Source organism: Haemaphysalis longicornis, unplaced genomic scaffold (genome assembly GCF_048455015.1).
Source record: "Haemaphysalis longicornis isolate Haplotype H1 unplaced genomic scaffold, Haemaphysalis longicornis Haplotype H1 scaffold_2, whole genome shotgun sequence".
In the NCBI taxonomy this organism is placed as follows: domain Eukaryota; kingdom Metazoa; phylum Arthropoda; class Arachnida; order Ixodida; family Ixodidae; genus Haemaphysalis; species Haemaphysalis longicornis.
In genome coordinates, this window is record NW_027526295.1 from 73,106,446 (window position 1) to 73,129,464 (window position 23,019).

Genomic DNA, 23,019 nt, shown 5'->3' on the forward strand with positions numbered 1-23,019 from the left:
GATTAACCAATTATTTTTAAATCGATGCCCAGCCTAAAAGCTCAGGCCGGCGCCGATTAGCCTTGCCACAGTCAGCGCGGAGCGAAATTCGACACGAATTCTCAGATCAGTTATTCGTCGTTAGGCTGAGCTAAGTGCGCCGAACGCCCCGCGCTTAACGTTCTCATTTATTTATCGCAATCGAATATAAGGCGCGACGCTTCTCGCTGCCGACAGCGCGTTTCGACATGCGACACCACCGCGCCTTCCCGTTTAAATTTGGCGCCGCGGCGTCCTGGAAGGAGATGACGCGCCTCCGTTTCTATAGCAACGGGGTGCATGCGCAGAGAGCAGTTGGGGTGAGATCAAGTGCGAAAAACCGCTCACTCCCTTACTCCGTCAGGAAAAAAGTGGATCCTAGCACTGTAAAAGAACCCTTTCTAACGAGCAAACCTGGAAAAAAAAATGGCGCGTTCGAATGGAAATCCTGTTGCGGCAGAGAAGACGGCTAATGGCGGGCGGAGCTCCCTTTCGTTTTTCATTTTTTCCTGTTTTTGATCGTTTTAGCTGGTGTTCAACAGATCGCGCAACTTGCGTAAACGACGTCCACGGGTACATGCAAAATGGAAGGTTTTATTCCATGAAAAGTTTTTATTGCTTTCTATTTTAGGCGAACCTGACTTGCAAACTTTCCTGATTGTGTAGCTTTTGTTTTATTTTGGTGTTTTGCTTGTTGGTGACGTCACCGGAACTTCCTGGCCTTCGTCCACAGCGAGACGGAATCACGCCACCCTCCGACGGGTGAGCACGGGTGGATTCCCGCGTTTTTCAGTCGCTCTTCCTGCTCGTTTGCTGTGACCACAGCCGTCTAGTACTGAACTGCTCCTAGACCGGTACCTCACTCTAAGAAAAAAGGGTAGAAAAAGGAAGGAAATCGAGGCTTTTCTCCCCCGGACCAGCGAGATTCTCCCTTTAGCTAATTACACGTAGCGCCCTCTGTACGGCCTCTTCGAAACACCGAAACGGCGGAGGAAATATTTTCCCCTGTCGTCTGCAATCTGCTGTCGGCGCCGACGCCGAAAACGAAACCCTTCATCGTTGCACTGTGGCTTTCGCCGATCGGGCACATTCGACGACTATGAGCAACACCTCCCCTGCGGTGTGCTGCTTGCTTGTTTTTTCGCTGTCTTTCTTTTTATTATTACCATGTGCGCGCCACCCTAACGCACGGGTTGCCAGCCGTATGTTTGAAGCACACTCTGTGGGCACCGCTGCATGCTTGCTGTGGGCGACTCGCCTGCGCCCTGTTCAACGTCACCACTGCATTTAAGGACGTTTTATACTGACGCCCAAGGGTAAAAGAGGTCAGCGATGATGGCAAACTGCCCCTTTTTTCGTCAACGAGCACGGGCCGCAGCATATTGACGCATCAGTTACCAACAACCATGGAGGAAAGAAAAGGTTAGGAGAGGCCCTGACGTCACATTTGTGAAGCCGAGTCCCGCCATGACTTGAGCCCACGGAGCCCAGCACTCTATCCCATCATCCTTTGCTGTCTCCGGTTTGATTTGACTAACATGGCGTCTCCCTGCCCTCCCGCTTCGAAGCGAAAACAGCTTCGTCGCTAATTCCTCGGTGCGATGTCATGTTCTAAGCTGTTGATTTCGCCTTCAATTTGCCCATTCTAACCCTCACCCAAAGTTTCAATCGAAAAACGGCCTTCGCTTTTGAGATAGAAGGACGATTTTTCAGCTCTTAAGCCTGGCAAAGTAGCGTTTGTCGTCGTCATAGCAACAGGCTCGCGGGATGGCGAACGCAGACGCCTCCGACGGCACAGTTTTCAAACTGGCCTAATCTAAAAACGTTTGTCGTAGTGACTGCGCTGGTTTGCAAGCGTAGCGAGGCAGCGAAATACCAAGCGCCTTAAAAATTTGTCCGTTCTATTTGCCCAAATTTGGCCGCCGCAGTTATAAACAAGTAAGCAACATTTTCCATGGGCTCAAGAAAAATGACGTAACTTCCTCCACACTTTTCGCAATGCATTGGGATGCCAGGGGCCTCTCCTGAGTATTCTTTCCTCCATGCCAACAACAAACGGCCCCCATTCGGTAACATCTTGGCTGAATGGTTGCCAGACCAGCGGTGCGCTCTACGGTAAAATAGCGAAGGCGAGGCAATAAATATCATTACCCAAACATACCTGCTGTACTGTTTCGTGAAACGTTTTTTCTTCTTTGAGCTATTTTACTGCTTCCTACAAAACCTCAAATTAATAAAAGTTTGCAATTGCACGGGTTACCTTTGATGAAATAACAAAACCCACCTAAGGCTTACGCACTGACGTGGGTTATCGAAACAAGCAAAGATCTCACTGTTCCTACCTGCATTCTCGGCGATCAGGGTTATAAATACTTGGTCGCCGTTTCGATGTTTAGTTGTGGCTTGTGAGAAAAGAATGTTATGCGCAACACGGTCAAAGGCCTTCTGCAAATCAATTTGGATCATCGCCACGTGGCCCCCTAGAGCGTCGCAACACTCTAATACACTTCTTGCGACATGAATATTGGTAAAAATAGATCGTCCCCGAATTCCACATGTTTGATGGGTTCCAACAATTGTTTTTATTACTCCTTGAAATCTTCTAGCCAAAACCTTCATGAAAATTTTGTAATCGACATTCGTTAAACTGATTGGCCGATACGACTCTACCGCCAACAGCTTTTCAGGATCATCAGTTTTAGGAATTAGCACAATATGACTATTCTGGAACGAAGGCGGTGTTCTCTTGGATTCATACGCTTCCGTTATGACCCTGTACAAAATTACTGCTATATCTTCGTTGAAGAACTTGTAAAACTCGGTTCCCAATCCATCTGGCCCCGGTGACTTCCCTATGGATAATTCGTCGATGGCGTTATTTATCTCCTGCAAACTGATCGGCGCCTCCATGCTTGCTCTGTCATCATCCCTTAACTGTGGCATTGACGCCAAGAGAGTTAGCTCGGAATCTTTGCTGCCTTGCTTTTCAGTTCCCAGCAGTTCCTTATAATGTTAAAAAAACGCGCGCTCCACGACTTCAGGGTCCCTAGAAACCACATTATTGTATCGAATAGCTTTAATCTCATTCTTTTGCGCATAACCCCTTTCGTCACTCAGGGAACGTTTGGTTGGCGTTTCGCCCAACCAGAGTCGCTCTGCGCGTGCGCACACTATGGCACCCCTGTACTTCTCGATGTCAATGACCTCCAACTTATTTTTAACTTCTCTTATTTCTTTTGTAAAAGTTTCAGGCTGTTGAGCCTCGATGCCTAGCAAGAAGTGCAACTGGCTTTGTAGTTGTATTTCCTCCTCCTTTTCTTTATGACGTATGACGGACGATCTTTCTATTGCACTTATCTTAACGTCACTTTTTAGCTGTTCCCAGACAGTGATAAGTGACCCACTTTCTGTTCCGATTGCCTGCTCTAATCTTTTCTTTACACCAGTTGTGAATGGTTCATCATTCAGTAGTTTGACATTGAATTTCCAGGTATCCCAGCTAAAGCGAGTTTTTCTTTGCATCTGACCTATTGTAAACGTCACCATGCTGTGGTCGCTGAATGACAGCGGTTTCACGTTGTAGGCCTCGCACAGAGGCACAAGACCCAGTGATACGTAAACTCTGTCCAATCTTGCGTGACTTTCACGTTGAAAATGTGTGTACTGTGGTGCATTCATGTTCGACAGAACACACGCGACGTACACGTTAACGTAGGATCCGTCATCCTCGAAGGTGTAAAGATGTCGTACACTCAGTGCTCAGCTCGCGTTATTGTAAACAAAAAAGTGGGACGAAGTTTTGATATACTGTCGTCGGTGAAGCAGGGGTGCCCCTTGAGCCCCTTGTTGTTTGCGATTTATCTTGAACCCTTTTGTTTAAAGATTCTTCAAAATGAAAATATACACGGATTCCGTTTGCACTGCAGTGAAGTTAAAATTTTGTCATATGCCGATGACATCGCTGTTTTTTGTAGTGATAGGAAAAGTGTGAGGGAGGTGGTGAACGATCTAAAGCGATTTTGCGAGTTGTCTGCCAGTGCAGTTAACTGGAACAAGTGCATAGGATTTTGGCACGGTGACTGGCAAAGTAGGCCAGTGTTTTTCGAGAACATGCCTTGGACGACAACTCCGGCCAGGTATCTGGGCATCCCCCTTGAAAACTACCAGGATGCTAGAGAGTACTGGGACGGAGAAACTGATAGAGTTAGAGAGAAATTAACACAATGGGGGAGAAGGGATCTGTCAATGTTTGCCCGTGCATCAGCATGTAATGTGTTTGCTGTTGCCAAGGTATGGTACGTCCTACAGGCGATTTGTATGTCAAGAAGGAACATACAAAAGCTGCACAGAGTGTTTGCGGTGTTTTTGTGGGGCTCAAGTTGGGAGCGCATGAGTCGAACTAATTTGTTTCGCTCGGTGAAAAGTGGTGGACTGGGACTGGCACATTTGTTTATCCGACAAATAGTTTCTAGGTTTATGTTTCTGAGAGATCAGAGAGATTGCTTTCTACGTACTGTGGTACAAGTCCGACTACGTGGTGTAATTCCAGACTATGTAGTTTCAACTTCTGAAATGCGATGTGTACGTGTGCGTGGGTTCTTGCGCGAAGTGGTGGATGCTTTTAGGATTTTAAGGGTTAGGTTTTCCTCGGAGTATTTGAATAGTGTACCGCGGAAACGTTTGTACAAAGATATGATTGATGTGTGTCTGCCAGTTCCGATTTATCGTCAGTTATATGCAGTGGGTTCAGGTAAAGATGTTCTAAAAAGAGTGAAACGAATGCCAGTACGTTCATCTGTTAAATCTTTCTTCTTTAAACTTCATAGCGGCACGCTTCCGGTAAAACCCTGGCTGCAGGAAAAAGGAATATATGTACACCCATGGACACTTAACTGTAGACTATGCCAAAAGCTGAAAACAATTGAGCACATCTTTCTGGACTGCTGGGATGCGGTGTTTCACTGGGACATCCTTTAACGAACCCTGAAAAAAGACTTACCATTAACGCCTTATGGCATTCGCTTTTTGCCCGTAAACAATGACGGAGGCGTGCCCTATGATATGTTCATGGCACTTAGTCTGCATTCTATGTGGAAAACTCGCATGGCGGTTCAAAATGCCGAAGAGGATGCTCGCACAGTGCGAGAGTACTTCATTGAAAGCGTTACTTATATAAGAGAAGTTTATTGACTCATGCCGGAAGAGCCTGAGTGGTTACCCATTCTGGATGTTCTAGTGCAATTTAAGATGTTTTAAGCCACTCCCTTCAGCCGATTGGTGGCTGTAGTAATTTGTGTACTGAACAGTGCGTGTTGTGTTGTCGCCAAGCAGGCAATAAAGAAAAAAAAAGTTGCGGCTTGTGATCATGCGAACATGTGAGAAATGTACTATATGTTGTGGTGTATACATATACGTGTATTATGCTTGCTATGTCGCTGTATTGTGCTATGTTTCTTCCCAATATGTGCCCGCCCACATGCGGCCTCCGTGATGTTGGCTATAATATTATACGTTATCCATAAAGGAAACCAAGGAAACGCCTTGAAGTGCCAACTGATGGTGATGCTTAGTAGCTGCCCCTCCCCACCCCTACCTTTTTTTTGCGTCATCTATCGGTCATTTTAAAACGTTTACGATTGCTTTACTTCGAGCACGCTAGAGGGCGAGCATTGTCGAGGATGCGACAGCGACGGATACGTTTTTCGTGTTGCCTGCATTTCCTTTGCGCTGAGATTTACGACTGCAGACGATCCGCGTTTTGATGCATCGGTTGTAGCAAGGTAAGACGACTATCAACAACTGGTTGTTCTCAAACGGCCGCATTGCATGCTTGTGATCTCGTGTGCGGTGAACGGCGGGGTTACGAGCCTTTCGGAAATAGAGGCGGCATTTTGAAAGCAATCGGTACGACTTCTACTGTGTTTACGGCGGCGCGTTCGCTCTGAACGCGGAGGCGGGGCGGGCAGCGAGACGAATGCAAGAAGTCGCGCATATACGATTGGCGACATCGCTTGCTAACCGCAGTTCTGGTGCTCGGTAGGTAATTTCTCGGTTATTTTAGCGCATTGTAAGCGCACACGACCACAGTAACCTACTGATTTGTACTTCCTCGATACTCAAACCGATCAGCTCGCTAGGCCTTTATCGCATGACAAGCCATGCTTGGGTGACGCTGCCAGGGGAGGAACGCTCCTCCATTAGCTCACGAAAGGGGGAAAATCTTCCTCCACTCCTAGGGGTAGAAACGCGCTCCTCCCTCTTAAAGGGAGAATCTTTCTACCTTCTAGGGAGCACTATATGATACATTCCTGTTTCACCCTTAAGGGAGAAACTACCACACCCTTTTTTCTTAGAGTGCTGGGTCACCTCGCTGCTCACGTGACCCGGACACTCTGATTGGCCCGTCGAGTTTGGCGCGAAGCTGCGGGCCGCGAAAACTGGGTCCCAGACCCATCCTTGCGTGGCATAGGAATCTTGCCGCAAAAGGGCGTTTTGCGGCACGCGTTTTTGCACGGGCTTATTGCCGCAGGTGAGGACGTACGTTAACAGTCAATGGGAACTTACCAGACAGCTGCGGATGCCGCTTTTTCCGCGGAACAAACCATTTAATAATGCTTCCTCAATAACACTCGTCAGAAGGTAGAGAGGGCAATTACCACTTACCCTGTTCAGCTGATTGGGATTTGTTCCAAACGCAAGCGCGAGAGGCTTCCAGCACAGAGTTCTAATGGGGGCGTCGCAGAATGTGGCAATCAGCCATTTGACGAGTGGGGTTGATACAAGCATGCGTCCTCCAGTAAAAAGGTCAATGGCGCCCTGCAGAAAAGAAAGTTTTCAGTAGTCAAATAATATTTATAACGCGACGTATTTGACAGCGTAAACGCAATCTGCAATATGCACCTTAAAACTTTCTATTTTTCCTTTTTGTAGCTGAAAAAGTTACCTCTAGCACAGATCTGCATTGCGTGATTTGCTCAGACGCCTTAAAGAAGTTTCTACTTTATGTTTGTTGCCATTTTCTCAGGAGGGACAATCTTATGCATTTTACTCCTTCAACTGATATGAAACCGGTCAGGAGCCACGGTACGTGTTTGCAGTACGTCATTAGGGGGCACAAAATATGCGAAGACCAAGAAAGAGAGAAAACACCTTTCAGCAAATTTGCAAGTGATCTAATGCACGTAGAGCCGTGATGTTTCGCGTTGGTACCATGTGGTCTCTTATACTATGCGTTGGATTCACAGGCCGACTACCGCCTGAAAGCATTTCAGATTTAAAAAGTTGAAAGTGCCGAAGGCTCCCCAAAACGTAGCCACTCTAAACAGAAGGCAGATGAAAGACATGAAGAGGTAGGGAAATAATCATCATCGGATAATAATAGAGCGAAGCCTTATCAGCCTAAACCAAAAGAAAATACGGTGTTCCCGGGTACACAGACAATTCCTTTGTGTGGCCCCCTCCCCCATGCACGTGCTCAAAACACCTGGTTTGAGATGAGTTGGAAGTAAGGGGAGGGAGATTGGCTGCGTGTGTAGATAACGTGTCTGCTCCGTCGCATCTACCGACACTGGTATACGTTGGAACGGTGCATTGCGGGAGAGAAAACGAGTTTTTTTTTCGCAGCAGAGGGACAGCGCACGCAGCTACAGTGGGAAGCAGAGGTCAAGCGAAAACGTCGGATAGAGGCGACGACGTTGCGGCGGAGCAGCGTTTATCTACGCCAAAACAAGGCACATACCGCGGCCGAAAACACTAGAGGAATACCCACCACCGCATGTAGCGAGGTAGCGCTTGTGCAACAGCTTCGTATCTACACTCTGTATTTGAATCTACCATTAGACCGATTGTGGTGTATCGGTCAGTAGGAGGCGCTGCAAATAATTTCTCATATCGTGAAGACGTAACCGCTACGCCATAACCCGTCGGCGAAGTACCCCCGAATAACTGTACCGTAAGTGTATTCGATATACGCAGAAAAAGCTATACTGCCCAAAAACACCATGCACGGGAACTTTAACCAAGCAACATAAATGGATTAGTTTAAAAGCGAACTACTCATCGTCTACGTTTTGCAGGAGTCCTCTTCCTTTCGCTTCCATTAGGTGCAATTTAGGAACGAATTGGTCATTTTTCAGTGGATCAATTGTTCCGCAGTAGCCTGGAGATCGAAAAGATAGAACTTCAGCGCCGAATAATAGTGACTTAGTCCCTTAATGACGCAAGCGTTTGTGTCATCCCTCCCGTCGTCTGTGGGAAAACCGGAAGGCTTGGGCTTACCCGTCCGCCGTTGCGCCCGCGCAGACCGACAAGCAATATTCATGAAGCATTCCTTTACAACATTTTCTCCCCAAGGCCTAGCGTTCCTTGTTGTAAAACGCTCCACATTCGTAATGCATGATTACCCCATTCTCTACCGGAATGTTTCCCGAGTCCTGTGGATAGCCGGGAAGTGGAAGCGATGCATACGGCCAAGCGGCCATAAAACTGACAGCTTCACAAATCGCAGAGGTTCCACGATGCGGCAGCCCTATGGGTGCACCTTGTCAACGCGGATGTGTTTCCTTTTTTTGTGACTCACCTTTATCAAACTGCGAAAATGAGTTAGGAACCGCGCCGGGGACGTGAAGTGTGTCATGTTTGCAACGGCACCATATCCCACCAAAATGTTCACCTGGAATTGCAGAATGCACGTGAATATTGACAAGGCAAGCTACAGATCGCGATCACAGTGTCTGTTACACGAAATACTCCTACTTTTGTAGACCGATCTCGCCTATTCCGAATTCTCAAAAGTGACTTTTATTGGAAACGTCTGATTGCCTCATTTCCCTTGACTATAACTCTCATTTCACGTACAATTCCCCAACTACACCTGAAGCGCGTAAGATGCAGTTAGCAATGGACGCGCGAAAACGTCGGAGACACAGTTTGCTTTAGGGGTAATTACGTTACAGCCCATACTACAGCTTTATCGAGGCTGTTAGCGGCAACAAAGCCCACGTGTTAAACGACCGTTTCTGTGCATACGGCTTCTGCATGATTAAGATAGATTCTATCAAAGTTCACCAAGAACACTGTACGGCAGTAGGTAGTGTAGTGACCCATCATGTCCTCTGTTGCAGCCTCCAAAGAAAAAAAATGACTTAATTAAGGAAACAGGGTAGGGCAAAATTTGAAAAACAGAGTAGGCTTTTTTGAAAAATTGAAATTCCCGCTCTTTTCTGAACAGTGGTGTCTGTGTCATTCCCTCGTTTATGTTAACTTAAAAGGGCCTTTTCCGATAGCTAGCAGGGGACCGCCCACACCCCATTTTACACGTTGCGTAATCCAAATTTCCCGTGTGCTGATAAAAAAAGAGAGAGGAACGCATATTTTCTCCAGGTTTAACGGAAGGATTACTGCTTGCCTTGAAACAGCAAAAGGCTGCGTACTTTTCTATTTTACAGTCAAATAAATCTTGAGACACGGTCGCAATCGCTTACGACGCGCATATTTTGCTTCTGCATGCTTGGCATGCGTTTATTGTTTACTACAAGGCTAAATTTTTAGCGGTGATCAAATGCCGAAGACGCATAATAAAGGAAGCCCACACCAACGCGTAAGACCTGGAGGTAGCGAAGCTTTACGCAACCTTCCCTACCATCACGACGGTTTAGGTCCACTATTGTATCCGATTTGGTTCGTATTCGCTGCCGCAATTACTCCATCAGTGTTGCTACAAGAGTGGGCTTCCTTCATTTTATTTGGAAGTGATAATTATTGGACATCCCTTTGGAAAGGCGGACGCTATGGCGTGTCTTTATCGTTTCAAGCAAGTGTTGCCACGATTACGGCGAACGCTGGGGTCTTTCTCGTTCCTAGCAAGGTTTCACACGATAAAGGTCCGCCGCACCGAAAGTCCACCGCACCGAAGGCGATAAGGACGAATCAGCCAAGTCATCCTTTCACAATCCACACGTGGAGACAGCCACCACACCAGCTGACGAAGAAGTGGAGGTCGACCGAGGGAGGCCGTGCTACAAGAAGATTTGCCCTACACGGCTCTGTCGTAGGGAGACGACGACGAAAGGGATGACGAGGGTTGCTACAGAATCTGACGACGATAGCATCTGGTCTTTGCTTTAGAGTGCGGTCCAAAACGGCTTTGCACTGTTGGGATACGGCTGCTCCCTCACTCATGGAGTCCGCGGTCAGTGTGGGAAGAAGCTAGGGCGACTCACAGCTCTGCTGTTTCTCCAACCTTGCATCACTAGTGCAAGCTGTGCCAAATATTTCTTCAAAGCTGATTTCCTTAAAACAACATTTTTAGCAACATCTGACCCGTTTTCTATGGCACCTCAAAAGCTAGGTGCATCATTTTTCCCACTTCTAAGAACCCACAAAAGGGAACTTACTGAACTGGAATGATGTTATTATTGTAGTCAATTTGATTTGAGGGGCTGTTTATTGTCCATTTTGCTTGTAAATTGGGAGGGTTTACTAAAAATTAAAGGAAAGATAACTCAACTATTCGTAACAATACTTCTAGTTGAGTAAAGAGTAAACAAACACCTGAATCCAATGATAATAACATCATTTATCAAAACATACCAGATTGCGAGGAAAACGGTCTAATGCTTAGGCTAAGATACATGGCAAGTATAGGGCCTATGCTGTCCCTAAACAGAGACACTGTTTGAACAACAGAATGGGATCTACAAAACGCGGTCAGGCTTGGTGAAGGAATGAAGAGACCTCTTTTCTTGAAGCATCAGTAAGGGTATATAAGAACAATAACATATGGCTGACTTGGAGAAGGGGGTTTGGCATTAATAACTTACTTCACATTCCTATAACGCAAGTAAAATGTCTTTCTTGGGGGTTTCTCAAATTAACTCTGATCCGTTGCGCGCTTTTAATATTACTTCTACCAAATGCAAATGTGCGATTAACTCACAATTTTTTCAGAAGCTTTTCATTTTGGGTGTGAGAGGCGCATTGATGTGTTTCGGTTTTCTGCCAGCCAAATTATGGCTTTAATTTCGCCTTTCCGCGATAATTACTTACAAAAAATGGTTATCACAATTATGGTTTAGCTAGAAAAACGCATCGCATAAACGTTAATACGCTTATAAAAAATAACATTTTCATTTCACTATTAAGAATTCTCACAGCCATAACTGAAAGTCGTAAACTTCTGTGTTCTCACATATATCTCGCTCTTAAGAGCGCACGTGTTTCAGCAAATAACAATTACGATGTTTGCGCGCACCTTATTCTTGAAATATTTTTGGTTTCAAAAATTACGCCGGACGTGAGTCAGATAAAAAACATTCTTCATTTGCGTTTTTATCTGATGTGAGGATTGCCAGAACTACGCTAAAAATATTTTCTTCCCCAATTAGAACGTTGTGTGCTAATATTCAAGCCGAAAAGTCAGAACGTTTGTGACAAAAAATGGGTTCATCTCCCCGCGAGGGGGACTCGAGTAAATGCGTCGCATTGGGGATGGGTGTATTGCGTTAACGTTTAGTGTTTGGGGGGTTGGTGCTATCACGTGTACACCACGCAGCTGTCACGCCGCTAGCACGCCACTGAGTCGCCAACGCACGCCGCTGACGACGTAGTTTGAATGAGTCAAGGATATAAGGCGCGTTCGTAGCCTTTGATTCGGTGTCGGTTTTGTGGCGCACTGGGAAGAGCACCATGTACCTCGCGTTCCGCCCACAGGTAGTGAATGCGTTGTATCAGCAGCATATTGACGTAGTTTGAATGAGTCAAGGATATAAGGCGCGTTCGTAGCCTTTGATTCTGTGTCGGTTTTGTGGCGCAGTGGGAAGAGCCCCATCTACCTCGCGTTCCGCCCACAGGTAGTGAATGCGTTGTATCAGCAGCTTTTTGACGTAGTTTGAATGATTCAAGGATATAAGGCGCGTTCGTAGCCTTTCATTCTGTGTCGGCTTTGTGGCGCAGTGGGTAGAGCACCATGTACCTTGCGTTCCGCCCGCAGGGTCGTGGGATCGAAACCAGGCGCCGGTAACTGTTATTTATTTTTATAGTGCAGGGGGAGGCTGGCTGCTGCGGACGCCGACGCACGGGTGACATCGTGAGTTATACAAATGCTCTGCATTTAAAAAGCTAATGTTCCTGGCGTCATTTTGTTCTAAAAAATGGAGGAAGCTCACACCACAAAGAACCTTACTCTTGCTCTGTGGATCCAACTAATGCATAAGACTTGAGATAGCGAAGCCGTACGCATCCTGGACAACCACCACGAAGGTTTTAAGTCCCCAATTGCAGCCGATTCGCCTCTTCGCTGCCGCAACGACATTTACTCCATTATTGTTGCTATCAGCGTGAGCTTCCTTCAGTTTTTTGGAAGCGATAATCATTGGACATCATCTTGGAAGGGCGTACGATATGACGTGTCTCTTATTCCAAGCAAGTGTTTCCATGATTACGGCGAACGCTGGACTTTTTTTTTTGTCGGGCCAATCTCAGCCGATCTCTGTAAGTGGGTATGTATGGCTTGAAAAACGTGCGCAGGGGACGCTGGGACGTCGTCGCGACATTTTCTTGGTTTTTTTTACTGCCAGGAGGTCGCCGCAAGGCCCGCGCTCACGTGAGCGGGTAGGGAAATTACTTGGTATTTTTAACTGCGGACACGAAAAAATAGATTTGCTGAACAGCTTCTCTTTTAAAACCTTCAAATGTAGAAAACCAAACAATGAAAATTTACATCGAGCTCTTTACCCAACTAAATTGAGTATTTAATCTTCTTCCAACGTGCGTGTGTTTAATTACGGATTTCCCATCGGCTTTTCGCCCACTTGCCTTGTCGTTGTATTCCGGTCGCATGGAAAGCAAAACGAGGGATGCGGTGAATGCTTGTGAATACGAGAGTAGGGCAATCTTGCTGAATCCCGTCACGTTGATGACGTGATCCACAGCGGCCGCCAAATCGTACCTTCCAATTTCGTCGAAACTGAAAGAGATGCAGATAACGGCGAAAATAGTTTCTCTCATTGCGCCATAACAACTGAAACTATAGCGTGTCGGTGATGTGAATAATAAAAAAACGCCCGCGTATCTGCTCATACCATTGCAAATGTCGCAATATACGATAGTCTTTCATTGACATTTGCCAAGTAAATGTCTCCCTTCACTTTCCCGCTGACCTCTCAGGGTGTTGCTCTTTTGTCTCCCTCCTCCCAAGGTAAACACGCTAGAGGTTTGCTCAAGTCAATTTAAATTTACCTCATTCCGCACCTCCAGGCCAGGTGCCTCGATGCCAGCACTGCCGTACGGCGGAGACGCGCGTGAATCGATGCGCCCTACTTCAACGTTTATAGAACCACGTTTCCTACTGCACATGGGTTTCAAGCAGAACTTGGAATTTATCTAGTGGAGCTTTTCGTAACGGTTCCCGCTTGATTTCTTAAAGCCCCGCCAGAAGCTTTAGTGGTGCGCGCGACGGGAAACGATGGAGGCAAGTTTTTTTCGGCGGTGGATGTAGTATCTCATTTCACAAAAATCAAGCATCCGTGAATTTTTTTGATAAAATAACACTGTAAATATCCCTTATGTATTGATTTCTTGCCTTTTATTTGCGTAATGTCTTGTTCCTGTTCGACAATGTTGACAAGTGTGAACATTGACATCGGACTTAGACGTTTAGATTCGGCTGTGGGTTATAAGACTATTGCGCAAGATATGTGTTACTTTGGTTGGGTGGCTGAATCGAGTTACAGATAGACAAACAGACATACAGACAGACCAAAATTTCTGCGTTTAAGTAGCCCAAGAAAGACTATCGTCTTTCAAATGTGAGTCGCGCTTTTTTGTCGCTAATAAATACGACAGGCGCGATGGAATAATTCAAGCAATTCAATCACACGCAAAAGGAAACAGCTTAATCAACAGAAATAGGATTCTGAACTCCGGTAAGCACCGTTGTCGTCGGGAAGAAAAGTAGTAACCACCTGCCCTTGTTGTGCTCATAAAGTGAACGTGTAGACAGCTTGTACAAGCGTGGTCGTAAAATTTATTTGGAGGTTACGTGAGCTTCTTCCAGCTGTGGGGTATGCTATGCCTCGAAAGACGGCGAGCACTGACACGCGATCGACCCATGAAGACAAAACACAAGGTTGGTTCATTCAAACGATTGCCTTGTTAGAATCATACTGACAACACGTTTGACATAAACTTCGCTCAAGTAAGCTAAATATTTAGGAAAAACAGGAATGACCATGCGACCCACTAGCTCATTTCCTGCAACAGAACCTATGATATCAGACCAACCTCCTCTGCGATTGGTGGAGGCAGGCAAAAGCAAATACAAATTAGGCCGAGCTTATAAGCTTGCCGAACGGGCTATTTGCGCCTAACTGTTGTGCATATCCATTTTACAGCAGTAAAAATGGTGCGGTAAACAACAAAAGTTATGAAAATACACGTAAACATAGAAGAACCGATGCTCGCTGCTGTTGGTACTGGGCGCGCTGTGGATGTTTTAGCTGCACAGCAGTCCGACGCTTTGGAGTTCTCTTATACGACGCTGGCCGATTGGCGTAAGCAACGTTGCCTTACGTGATCCTGTTTGTCAAGCAGACCCCATGTTTCACGAAGCGATTACTTTCTACCGTAACAAAAACAAGCCAGGTGTAAATATGGTCAAAAACAAAGCAACGGCGGTTTGCCGAGTATGCTAGCGCCATCTGGGAGGTTTGACGGCAAACAAGGCTGCAGAGCCGAATGGCGCAGTGGAAGTTCGTTTGTATACGCGCCGTTATGGCTTAATTGTAGACGTCACCAAAACACACGATTTCGCGGGAGAGTCAAAATTTTAACGTAAAAAGTATAACTTCTCAGTGAATACGGCATCATTTGCTGCCGCGTAAGCGCTGGAGACACTATAAAACACGAAATCTTTCGAATAAAAAAAAACTTGCATTTTTCCTAATGGCTCCTTTAATAATTTCTTTCAATCACTGGAAGCTCTTAAGAATATTTTAATTTCAATGCCAAAGTTATATGGCGTACGGTTCGTGAAAGCCGCGGGACAACACCTGGCTTCGTGAATAATTTCAACATTTTCTTCTGGTGATTCAAAATGAAAGTTTTCTTGATGTCATAGTAAGTCACACTAATCTGGCTCAGATATATTGTCGCGTGATGAAGAATTCATAGGCTATTGCAATATTTGTTAAGGCAGAATTTTGGCCGAAGTTTGCGTGTTTTGATTTTGTCATATTATCGAGGCACTGGATTTTAGACACAATATCGTAAGTGGAGTTAAAAGCCACTCTGGCGCCATCTCTTATCTGCCGGAGACAGCTCCACTCATGCAGCGCCGTGTTTTTAACTGCGGTTCCGGTGCACGAATTCACCGCATACCTTACGCATTATGCATGAAAGAAAAGGTTAGGAGAGGCCCTGACGTAACGTTTGTGAAGCCGCACCCGCCATGTCGATGAGCCCACTGAGCCCAGCACTCTTCCCCATTCTCCTGTGCCGTTTCCGGTTTTGTTACGTGTGGAACTAACAGATGGCGCCAAGCAGTCAAGTCCAGTAGGGTCAAGTCCAGTCAAGTCCAAGTCCAACATTCCAGTCAGTGAGTGGGCTGACGCAAGCACGAGTCAGCATCAGCCCAAACACTAATAGCAACGTTACGTCCACTCAAGACAAAGCTGCGAAGCGAAGGGCACGCGACGCTGAACGCAAACGCTTGAACCGAGCGGCGGACCCTGAACTTCGTCAGCGCGAAGCAGCTTCGAAGCGTCAACGTCGAACAGCGGATCCTGAGCTTCGGCAACGTCAAGCAGCGTCGGTTCGAGAACGTCGAGCGTCGAGCGGCGGTACCAGAACTTCGACAACTTCCCCAAAACCCAACTACTAACACTACGGAACGCAACGGAACCCCCCAATGCTCCGCATCCTACTCAGGGTTCCCCTCGGGAAGATGGGGTAATTTTTCGTTTCAAACAAGACCCAGCGACGCAAAACAGATAAGATGATTCACACTTCGCGAGTGAACAGCGTTGCAGCGATATGTTTAGCGCGGTTTTGATACAATGACGCTGCGGCGGTGAGCGAGTGACCCAAAATGACGGCGCCAGCGTAAGACGTGTCCCCACCCTTTTCGGCGGACGCGTGAATTAAGGCACCCTAAAGCCCAGTGCGTAGACGGCGGAACCCAAACAATGGTGTATGAAAGACCCCCGGTGCAAACAGCCACCTCTCCCCCCCCCTCTTCCCCCCCAAGTTTCCTCGCTACCTTCCTGGGGTGGAGCGCAGTGAACCTTGAGTAGACGTCGGCATCGAGTTACGTACGTACCCGCCCTGTCGCCACTTCACTTTCTCTTCTGTACGGCAGCATGTAGTCGGTTGGATGCGCTTTCTTTTCTTACTTTATAATAAACCCGCATAACCCAGGATAACCTAAGTCCACTGGTATATATTAGAACAAACCACGAAAGCGGTGTGATAACACCTTCGCAATACGGGCGGGGAGAGAGAGAGAACCAACTTTACTGAGCTCGAAAATTCGATGGTGCGCGCAGGCACCAGTCGGGGTGGTTCCCTATTCACGGGACCCATATGTCTCCAGCAACTCCTGGCCCCTGGCCGTCAGTGCTAGCTGAGTTGGCAGGGCGGGGCTGGACAACAAGGTCTCCGATTGCTCGGGGGGTTGGGCGTTTGTTGGGGATTGTTGGGGATTGGGGGTGTTGGGGGGAAAAGGAGGTGGGGGGTTCTTGAGGTCTTTGCACTCGGCTATGATGTGCAGAATACGGGAGCAGTGTTTGGGTCCGTACGGCACGGCGGTCCGTACGGCACTTCACGTGGGTAAGTGGCTGCAGCGGTTTGCAAGATGCCTCACTGTTGCATGCCGGGTTGCCGGCCGCACCCGGCAAAACTTGCCGCAGCTGCCAACGCGCACCTTCGCAGTGGCAGACCGGTAAGAATGGAAAACCACTGCGCGTAATCGGCGAGATATCGCCGGACGCGAACGGCAACTATGCTCGCCGATGACGCCGCCCTAGCAAAAATGCTGATAGAAACTTGTATTAGTCTTATACATTTTTGTATTGGGTGTATAAGACATGTATTAGTATTATACAAACTTGTATTGGTTTTATAAGTTTTATGTATAAGATGTATTAGTCTAATACAAATGAACCTATTAGTTTGTATGAGTCTAATACGAACTAATAGAGACGTATTGGTTTAAATAAAAACTAATACAAATGGACCCACAAAGTGCGATTCCCTAAATTTTTATTTTTTATAAATTGATAATTTTTATATTTTTATAAATTTAAAACAAATTGGAGTAGAAAGGATGGCTCCAAATTGCCGACGACCATAGTGCCGCTACTTCCCGGGATCTAAAGCCGTAGCTGTGCCGGCGCAGTGTGCGCAGCGACATATTTGCGAGGGATGGCAAATCGGTGCTCACGCATTGCTACATACATATCCACCAATAGAGTTTCCACTAATTCTATTCGGAGAGCATGTAGGCAAACATTTCCGTCGTAGATCTGTCCCCAGAGCTACAGAACAAAGTAGGCAAAAGCGCGTGGCTGCGGAGAACTGCGTTAGCTGCTCTGCTGACGTTGCTCCAGTCGAGACGCAGCTCACCCCCGGCTTGTGGGATTGTGCAGAGGACCAGTTCTCTTCCATTATATTCCCATGATCAGTCGATGACGACGCTTGGCCGCTCGGACCCCCGCTCCAGAAGGAGCTCGTGACTCGCGCGGCTGAAACCGTCGCAACCCCCAGTGTTGCACCCACCGCACCCTATATTATAAGCCATTGTGTAAATAAAGGAAGTTATTTCTCTCTCTCTCTCTCTCTCTATCCATTACCGCGCATGCTTATAATCCCTCCCTCGTCGTGTCGGTGCATCCCGGTAGTTCTGGCGCTGCATTAAGCCCTGTAAAATGAAGTGTGGAACAGGGCAGGGCGGCAGAAGCGGAAGCAATGGGAATGACGGTGACCAAATTCCGATACTGGTTAACAACAACCACAGTGAAGTGCAACCAATGCCGCTGCTAAAGTGAGCGAGCGTCATCAGTGAGACTGTTAGAGCGCGAAGCATGGTTGCAAAGGTGAGCGATTTGGCGGACAAGAAACACCGTGTGGCGGACTACGGAAAGCTGAGCAAGGTGTGCCCACTAGGCCAATACTGAATACTCACGCAGTCTTGAAGATTAGCAAGCTGAGCTTCATTTACTTTTCCTCCCTGATTCACTCAATATGTGTATTTACTTGTATAATAGACTTCTGCTTCAAAGGTTTCATTTACCTTCAACCTGGCCGACAGAACGGTGGTTGCTGCGACGACGTGACAAGAAGATTGACAGTTCGGAAAGAGCAACGTGTACCTGCTATATATTGCTGAGGCTAGACTTGTTTCTTTGTGCAAAGCGTTAGTGCCCCGTCTGTGAGTTCGACTGTATGGTCTGATGCATTTTTTAGCGCAAAAGACACGCGCTACCCTCCACTGCTCTTGCACAGAGCACTTGCAGGCCAGCGACACAGAAAAACGCTGCCCTGTGGGCTTCCCGTATTTAAAAATGTTAACAGCAGAGCTGTTGTTGCAGGCCGTATGTGTGCGGCGTCATCAGGAAACCCCGGGTCATAGTTACACCAGCGGTTTACCGCGATCGGGAGCACGCGCTTTAGGAGGAGATACCTTCTTCGTACAGGGTTGTGCATGGTGCTCGCAAAAGAATACTAGGAAACAGTTCACGTGCGTTCACGCCACAAGGATGGAGCCTAAGACAGCTCCAGCTGCCACCACGCAGTTCGCGAAGCCGGGTGCTGCCGGTTCTAGCGCGTGCTGACTCGTTACACGTTGGGAGAAATGTGAAAGTCTGCAGATAAAACGATGTGGGCCCGTCAGTCATGCATGAGGAAGACGACGATATAGATGGATATGACGATGACTACTACTACTACTTCAGTGACAAGCGTCGACGGAACACGTAAATAAACAATTGAAGACTTAATTTATAGCGTGTTGGTGTGTCATTCAGTGCTTACATACACTCTAAGAAAAAAAGGGTGTGGTAGTTTCTCCCTTAAGGGTGAAACAGGAATGTATCATATATTGCTCCCTAAAAGGTAGAAAGATTCTCCCTTTCAGAGGGAGGAGCGCGTTTCTACCCCTAGGAGTGGAGGAAGATTTTCCCCCTTTCGTGAGCTAATGGAGGAGCGTTCCTCCCCTGGCAGCGTCACCCAAGCAATGCTTGTCATGAGAGAAAGGCCTAGCGAGCTGATCGGTTTGCGGATCGAGGAAGTACAAATAAGTAGGTTACTGCGGTTGTGTGCGCTCAAAATGCGCTAAAATAACCAAAAAATTACCTACCGAGCACCAGAACTGCGGTTAGCAAGCGATGTCGCCAATCGTATATGCCCGACTTGCATTCGTCTCGCTGCGCGCCCCGCCTACGCGTTCAGAGTGAACGCGCCGCCGTAAACACGAAGTCATACCGATTGCTTTCAAAATGCCGCCTTTATTTCCGAAAGGCTCGTTACCCCGCCGTTCACCTCACACGAGATCACAAGCATTCCATGCGGCCGTTTGAGAACAACCAGTTGGTGTTAGTCGCCTTACCTTGCTACAACCGATGCATCAGAACGCGGATCGTCTGCAATCGTAAATCTCATCGTAAAGGCAACGCAGACAACACGAAAAACGTATCCGTCGCTGTCGCATCCTTGACAATGCTCGCCCTCTAGCGTGCTCGAAGGAAAGCAATCGTAAACGTTTTAAAATGACCGATAGATGACGCAAAAAAAAACTAGGCGTGCGGAGGGGCAGCTACCAAGCATCACCATCAGTGGACACTTACTTCAAGGCGTTTCCTTGGTTTCCTTTATGAATAAGGGGCAGCTACCAAGCATCACCATCAGTGGGCACTTACTTCAAGGCGTTTCCTTGGTTTCCTTTATGAATAACGTATTTATTATAGCCAACATCACGGAGGCCGCATGTGGGCGGGCACATATTGGGAAGAAACATAGCACAACATAGCGGCATACACTTCATTAAAGGCATTGCTAACGTACAATCTACGCAACCCACAACATCGCAAGCATAATACACGTATACACACCACAACATATAGTACACTTTTCACATGTCCGCATGATCACAAGCCACAACTAAACATTGACACGGCGACAAAGTATTTATAACCCTGATCGCCGAGATGGCAGGTATGAACAGTGAGATCGTTGCTTGTTTCGATAACCCAATGCAGTGCGTAAATCTTAGGTGGGTTTTGTTATTTCATCAAATGTAACCCGTGCAATTGCAAACTTTTATTAATTTGAGGTTTTGTAAGAAGCAGTAAAATAGCTCAAAGAAGAAAAAAACGTTTCTCGAAACAGTATGGCAGGTATGTTTGTGTAATGACACTCATTGCCTCGCCTTCGCTCTTTTAGCGTAGAGCGCACCACTGGTCTGGCAACCATTCAACAGAGATGTTACCGAATGGGGACCTTTTGTTGTTGGTAACTGATGCGTCAATATTGTCACGAAGACAAGGACGATGCAGTTGTCTTGAATGAGAAACACGTTTATTGGAGCGAACTTGTGCTCCCCTGCCAACTCAAAAGAATACAGAGGCGGCGAAGCAGCGGTCAAGAAAGTGACTTGCGTCGGCGAGCGTCGCAGAATCGAATGCCCCGGCGTCCGCACTGCAGGCTTTTAAGTGCGAATGCACTTCTTAAGCGAGCCTGAATCGTCCGCCGCCGTAGTCCGCATAGCAACAGCTGCGGGTGCGCGCGCTCCTCGTCTTCCTTAGCAACGGGATGAGATGGGCGCGCGCTGCCTGGCCGCTGACATGGCACATACCCACGTGGGGGATTGGCCAGGAATCGGGCGTGAGAAGGGCTAATGCACCCGCTTAAAGGAGTACTGACACGAAATTTCAAAGCTGAGATCCGCTCTAGCAATCAAGTACAACGACAACACAAATAGGTGTCTGTGAATAAATGCATCTTTCTTTCTTTGTAGTTGTGTGTGTGTGTGTGATCTCTCTTTCGCGAACATTACCGAACCGCGCAAATTCAACTCGTGCATTCGCACTTTCACATTCTTCCCCTCGGGGAAATGCGGGGAATTTTTTTATCTTTTGGCGCGCGTGGTTCTCGAAACGTCGATTCGCATCGAGAACATAGTAGATCCAAGAAGATTATTCTGGGCTGTTCACGTTAGATCGGAATGCTCTCCCTATCACAACAGATAACACATGCGGCACAGAAAGAAAGAATGGAACACGCGCTTCCCTTGGCGCAGAGATAACACAGACCGGCGCAGCCGGGCGGTAAAAGCAAAACACAAATAAACAAACCCAATGTATGGTTCGCGGCATTACCCCCCCCCCCTCTAAGAGTGCATCGACCCGATGCTAACATAAGCGACAGTCCGAACAAATGAAAATAAAAGTTCGTCATCGTCCGAAGAAAGGTTTTAATTAAGCGAACCACGTGGACGACTTCAGGCCGCGTGCGTCGTCGTGATGTGCCGGAGTCACCATCGGGGATCACTTCGTAGGTAAGTTGGCCAACACGTCGTAGAATCTGGTAGGGTCCGAAATACCTTCGCAGGAGCTTCTCACTGAGTCCGCGTCGTCGGATGGGAGTCCAAACCCACACACGATCCCCTGGTTGGTACTCGGCGTCTCGGCGTCGGAGGTTGTAGCGGCCCGCATCCACCAGCTGCTGGTCCGTTATACGAACTCGAGCGAGCTGGCGGGCCTCCTCCGCACGTTGAAGATATCCGTGGACGTCGGCGTTGAGGTTGTCGTCTTCTACGTGCGGAAGCATGGCGTCGAGCATCGTAGTCGGCCTTCTACCGTAGACAAGCTCGAACGGCGTCAGCTGCGTGTCTCCTGGATAGCCGTGTTGTACGCAAACGTGACATACGGGAGGACTTCGTCCCAAGTCTTATGTTCAACGTCAAAGTACATTGACAGCATATCTGCGATTGTCTTGTTCAGACGTTCTGTTAGTCAGTTCGTTTGGGGGTGGTACGCTGTCGTTCTTCTGTGATCCGTGTTGCTGTAGCGTAATACTCCTTGCATCAGCTCCGCAGTAAATGCCGTTCCGCGGTCTGTGATTAGGACTTCCGGGGCTCCATGTCGCAGCACAACTTGGCTTATAAAGAACTTCGCCACTTCTTGTACAGTCCCCCTCGGAAGAGCGGCGGTCTCTGCGTAGAGCGTCATGTAGTCTGTCGCTACGACAATCCACTTGTTCTGTGATCCTGACGTAGGGAACGGGCCTAAAAGGTCTATTCCAATCTGTTGAAATGGTCTCGATGGGACGGCGATCGGTTGCAGAAGTCCGGCGGGTCTTGTCGGCGGCGTTTTTCGTCGCTGGCAGTCACGGCAGCTCCGGACGTAGTGGGTGACGTCAGAGGTAAGGCCGGGCCAGTAGTACCTCGCCTTGATTATTCCAATAGTGCGGGCTGTGCCCAGATGTCCGGAAGACGGGTCGTCGTGGCACGCTTCCAAAATTTCGTCACGAAGGTCCGCGGGGATGACGAGAAGGTAATTCGCTCTTGTTCCGGGGCTGAACTTCTTCTTCACAAGGATGGAGTTTCTCAGGCTGAATGCTGGTAAGCTGCGTTTGAAGGTCCTAGGAACGGCAACGTTGCATCCCTCGAGGTACTCGATTATGACGCGTAAGTCGGGGTCGGCACGCTGCTGGGCGGCTAGGTCGCTCTCCGTCACGATCCCGAAGAACGCGCTGACTTCATCACAGTCTTGTGGTGGTGGGTCGACGGGGGCGCGGGACAGGCAGTCGGCGTCGGAGTGTTTCCTGCCTGATTTATAAACGACTGTAACGTCGAACTCCTGCAGGCGCAGGTTCCACCGCCCAAGACGGCCAGAGGGGTCCTTCAAATTGGCGAGCCAACACAGCGCATGGTGGTCTGTTACAACGTTGAATGGCCTTCCATACACGTATAGGCGAAATTTTGAAATCGCCCATATAATAGCCAGGGAC

The 23,019-nt window shown here is 47.7% G+C and overlaps 1 protein-coding gene across 1 annotated transcript in view; it reads right to left on the bottom strand.

The window, feature by feature from the left end:
• LOC144168066 (lipase 1-like) overlaps positions 1–23,019 on the bottom strand; it is an 85,332-nt gene that overhangs the window by 17,121 nt on the left and 45,192 nt on the right. Inside the window, exons 6-7 of the mRNA XM_077697151.1 lie at positions 12,832–12,982; positions 8,597–8,689 (exon numbers count right to left, since the gene is read on the bottom strand). Coding sequence (XP_077553277.1) covers positions 8,597–8,689; positions 12,832–12,982 — 244 coding nt within the window. The remainder of the gene's footprint in view (positions 1–8,596; positions 8,690–12,831; positions 12,983–23,019) is intronic.